This window comes from Pinus tabuliformis, chromosome 5_2, assembly GCF_031772625.1.
Source record: "Pinus tabuliformis cultivar Carrire ecotype Pingquan chromosome 5_2, CPIR1, whole genome shotgun sequence".
Taxonomy (NCBI): domain Eukaryota; kingdom Viridiplantae; phylum Streptophyta; class Pinopsida; order Pinales; family Pinaceae; genus Pinus; species Pinus tabuliformis.
Genome location: NC_142306.1, coordinates 936,852,290 through 936,857,511, shown reverse-complemented (window position 1 = coordinate 936,857,511; position 5,222 = coordinate 936,852,290). Strand labels below are relative to the sequence as shown.

The window sequence follows — 5,222 nt, the reverse complement described above, 5'->3', positions numbered from 1 at the left end:
ATCTGCATTTTTTCGAGAAAAAGAATGAGGGTTTGAAATATTCTTTAAATGGTCACAATAATCATGAAACTCCTCTCAAGCTTGTAAATGAGTTTTAGGCTACTGTTGTGAATGTCAAATTCACTGCAACAAGCCCACAATCTAAGTTGTTTGGTTTGAGTTCGACAACCTTGAAGTTAGATAAAATTTTGTAAACAAAAATTTTTGTAATAAAATTAGACTTCAAGTTTGAGAAACTACAAAATTTCAATATTAAAAATATATGCAGTAAAGTTCAATAGACTCGTTAAACAGATGAGGAAATAAATAAAATTAGATAAAAATACAGTTATTTACTCGTTCAAAATTTACGGTTATTTACAGTTATTTCTATAGCTGTTGTATTGAATTATTTAGTCTCTGCAGCTCCACCTTCATTCCTGTAGCTTTCATTGTTGAAGTATGCTGCCCCCACCTTCACTGCAACTTCATTGCTGTACACTGCAGTGGAACCCTAGAGCCTGTATGCTGTAATTCAACACCAGCTCTGTGGGAGAGGGTAATCAGAAGGGGTTGGCATTGTGTCCATGACTGGAATGTCTTCCATCTGGTTTGTGAGTGCTCAGAGAGAAGAGGAATGCAATGTGATGGGAAGAAATACAAGGCTGGAGAAGAAAGAATGAACTGGGTTTTATTTTTTATTTTTTTAACTTTTTACCTTTCAGAAACCGAAACTTAATGTGCTTCAACCAACACATGGAATACCGGATGAATTTAATTGTGTACCTCAACAAGTTAATTTGAAATTGCTTCAAACTTGAAGGTTCAAATTGGAGTGATTAAGCCCCATATTCAATGCCAAATCATTGCCAAGCTCACTCCAAATCAACTTTCTTAACCACAGCTCCACAAACTCCAAATGCTCACAATCAATTAATGAAATAGGTGTGAGTATAGGAAGGTTGGCGGGGGGGGGGGGGTTTGAGGGTGGGTGAATTTTTCCCCTTATTTTTTCTGTTTTTTCCTTTTGGGGGTGGTCGTGGCTGTAGGGACTGGTTCAGGTTGGGAACTGGCCAAACCAGCCAGTTTGGGACTCGATGAGCGTGCTGGCTCAGTTTGGAGGCTAGTTCAGTGCCAACAGCCACCGGACTGGTCCAGATGGGCTGCTTCTCCTACAGTACATCTGGGTTCTTAATACTTTGGTCCAAACAGATAGTGTATGGGAAATATAGGACTTTGTCTCGTCTGATCTATGTCTGCACAGATAGAGGACTGCTATGTACTTTCACACTCCTGTTAGCTTCTTTTGGCTAATGATGGACATTAACATAACCTACCTTTCTTTTTTGTTCTTAGTCCCAAGCTTTTGTGACTTGTGTCCTTGTTTGAATGCTTTGCACAGAAAATGAATTTTCTCGTTGTTTCTGTACTGATAGTTGATTATCATAACTTCACAGCCGAAACTGGCAGGATTTAAACTCTAATATACAGTACATTATTGGCATTTGTCCTTGAATACCCAGTCAGTGAGTTTTCCAGATAAAGACAATTATTTGTTTGCTGGTAGTTTCTGAGTTTTATAATCAATTAGTACTGCTATACCATTTGTATTTAAGTACACCTTTTTCAAGCTTGCTACAAAGGTATTAGAAACAGAAACTAGCTCATTCTGTCATTTCAATGTTGGCTTATAACTTTTAAATACTTTATGGAAAATGGGTAGATGTCACACTTAGCAACTTCTAGAATTCAAGCTGATAGTTTTGAGATTGACTCACTCCATGACCTATTTCATTGTATTTTGGGAATAACTATTTGCAGATCAGCTCATCATTAGGATATGCAAAACTTTCTTCCTCGATATCTTGGCGAAATATGGCCACTGATACTGCAAAAGTTGAAGAACCTCCAAAAGAACAACCAGTTCAAGGCTCCACAAAGGATGGAGATAAAGGAGATGAATCTCATGGGACCACTTCCAAAGGCAGGCCAGTCCGAGAAGGAGTAAGTTTATCTTCTATTCACTCTGTTTGTTTTGTTTTAAATTTTTATGTTTAGGTCATGTTTTGTTCTTAGTCTGTGTGCATGGATTAACTTTCAACAAATAGAAATTTGTGGTGTTTAACTTTTTAATTGATATATGAAGGATATAATCTTTGTTTATGAAATCAGTTGGCAGAAGCTTTACTTAATAATTCTAGGTTCCTGAACTGAATATTATATAGGTGTATGCAAATATGTATGGCTTATAAGTAATTACTCTAGTCAATCAAAGTCAAGATGTGTAGTAGTAAGAAGGCTGAAAATGTGGTGCAGTGTCACTTAATAAGTTATTTACTTATATGCTACACCTTATTTAAATCAATGACTGGTTCCATGTAAGAAAAATGAAAAGATGCTACAATGTTGCAGCTTTGAGGGAGCTAAGGGCTTTACTGCAGCGTTGCTGATTTAGAGGTTTCATTACTAGATCAGTTCTAGGTTGGAAACACCATTTGTCTTAATTAAGGGATTTGTTGAAAATTTAGATAGGTTATACCTTCTGGTTTGAGTGGATATGACCACTAGATAGTAGATACTATACTGTCTACATATTACTGTCTGATAAACGGGTGGGAGGGGACGGGGAGGCGGGAGTTACTGAATCGGACTCACTATTGCTGTCTTCCCTTATCAGTTTTATGTGGGCTCTCTCCAATGTCATATGGTTCGGGTCGGAATTCGAGTTCGACAAGGATTGAATTCAATTCGAATTTTAATTTTCTGATGAGGTTCATATGAGGTTTGTTTATACACATAGTCAAAAATTTCAAATAGTAATATATATATATATATATATATATATATATAGATTATATTGATAAATTTATAGACTTCTTTTTTTTTTTTTTCACATGTGGTTCACGGATACCCATGGTCAATGGGCAGCCGCTACGTCCACGAAATAACTGGGCGCTCGACCCCGAAGGGGAGCACACCCCTCGGCCTATACTGACCTGACCCCAAGAGCTTTCGGGATTTGACCCTGTGACCTCCCGATTGGCGAGGCACTGTTTTGACCGATTGAGCTAACTCTTGGGGCTTAAATTTATAGACTTCTATTAACGCAAGTTATAATAATTTATAAGATTAATAAAATTTATAATAACATTATTATATATAATTTAAATTTTAAAATAATATGTTAAAAGTAATCAATATAATTATACATAACTCAAAACGTGTTAATTTGTATTTACAGAGTAATTTTATTATTTAAAATAGATTAAATTTATAAGGTGTTAATAATAATATTATGTTCGAATTACACTTTTCATGTCATGTTAAACCTGTAACGCGCCATTTTCACCTTTCTACACCTGGTAGTCTATCAAATCGGGAGTTTAAGACCCAGGTATTTCGGCTGTTCGAGAATTTTCAAAGCATCACAGAAAAACTTATGCTAAAGGATTAGATGTGGGTAATCATCGTGGCTTGCCCAGACGCAATGAAATGTGCCATCATGGTTTGCCCAAACGAAATGAAATGTGCTCGATTGGTGGTGGTCATCATTGGAAAAGATGGAGGTCATTTTCCTGATCCTTATACTCGTCTATCTGAAATCTGCTGTTATCAAACCTGAACGCAGAAATAAATGACATTCATGATTCACTGTTTCCAAACTTTAATGCAGAGACAAGAAAATAAGCCGAACCTAAACGAACCCTAATCAATTTTCTGAAGTTCGCCTAATTCTGAACCTCAAAGACTAGGTCTGCCGAACCCTGTGACACTGGCTCTCTCTCCTCAAGTGAAATTTTAGCAGAACTTGTTGCATAACTGTAGGGATATAAATATTCTATTTGGAGGAGATTAAGTGTGGGGCATGGGAAAATCTACTGACATTTTAATAGTGATTACAGAGAAACATTTGTCTATTACAAAGCCATTGTTCAAGTCGCAAGATACAATATGCCTTTTCTTGGTGGATCGTGTGATTGTGAAGTCGAGGGTTGGAACTTGGAAATATGATTGGAACTTCAAATCAAGGATTCTTGTAGACCTATTTAAAATTTGCTCCTGTGAAAATCGTCATACAGTTCCTATGAGACAATATCATATACACATAAAAATTGAAACTACAGTAATTAATTGTTTTTACCACGGGGGCCGTATTAGAAAAAAAAGGAAAAACGATTCCTATGTTATTTTTGACCACTTGCATTCAGGATTAATCTTATAGAGAGATACCTAATTAAATATGCTTTTCATGGCTATCTTCATTGTAACTGTTAGTTGCATGGCTGTGACCATCATCTCCTACCTGGAATGACAATATCCTTGTTAATCTGAATGAAGTGTGAATGTCTTTTTATTTTCAAGGTTATAAACATTCATATTTTATCTAGATGCCTGCATATTAAGGATGTTGGAAATATTGGGAGGGGGGTGAATCAGTGTTTCTTAGCAATTAGCACTTTTTAATCTTTTTTAGAGCGTTAGTTAATCTTTAGTTATTATTATTGTTCTTCTCCAGATAATCATAAGCAACAATCAACAATAGACAACACCATACAACAATGCAGAAAGATAAAACAACGGGCACAAATATTTATAGGTGGAAAACCCCCTTCGGGTCTGTTAAACACACACATGGCAAAGACAAATAGGAAAGATAAAACTTGAGAGTACATTTGTTATTAACGAAACATATACATTTATAGTACATGGTTTGACCTTTGGGTTCCACATCCCAAGGTCTCTTGGACTTTGTTTGTCTATTCGGCTTCCACACTAACCCATAAAGGATTAAGTGTCCAACATTCCCCCCCCTTAATCCGAAGGGTTATGTATGAGTCCAAGAAGAGAGCTGTAATAAAAAATGTGCAAAAATTGCGTGGCAGCACTAGGTTGAGTGTGCTCTTTGAAATGTTGGTATAAAGGGTGGTGGTTTAAGGATGACCACCAACATTGGAACGCTTATTGCAGTTCTCGAAACTCTTCCAAGTTTGGCATGAAGCTCAAGTCTTCTGCTAGAGGAAGTGCTTCTGATGTTTTGAAGAGGGAACCTTCAACCAATAAAGGGAGGTCTCACCCCACATAAAAGGGAGAACTTCAACCTGAAAAGGGAAGTCTCAACTTGTGATGGTTTAAGGATGACCAACAACTTTGGAATGCTTAATGCAATTCCTGGAACTCTTCCAAGTCTGGCAAGAAGATGAAGTCTTCTGCTAGAGGAAGTGTCCCCAACTCTATTCCTGGAA

At 36.7% G+C, this 5,222-nt stretch overlaps 1 protein-coding gene across 1 annotated transcript in view; it reads left to right on the top strand.

The window, feature by feature from the left end:
- LOC149162347 (cytochrome c oxidase assembly factor HCC1-like) overlaps nt 1-5,222 on the top strand; it is a 238,296-nt gene that overhangs the window by 55,796 nt on the left and 177,278 nt on the right. Inside the window, exon 2 of the mRNA XM_089437226.1 lies at nt 1,801-1,983. Within this exon, the coding sequence (XP_089293352.1) occupies nt 1,801-1,983 (183 nt within the window). The remainder of the gene's footprint in view (nt 1-1,800; nt 1,984-5,222) is intronic.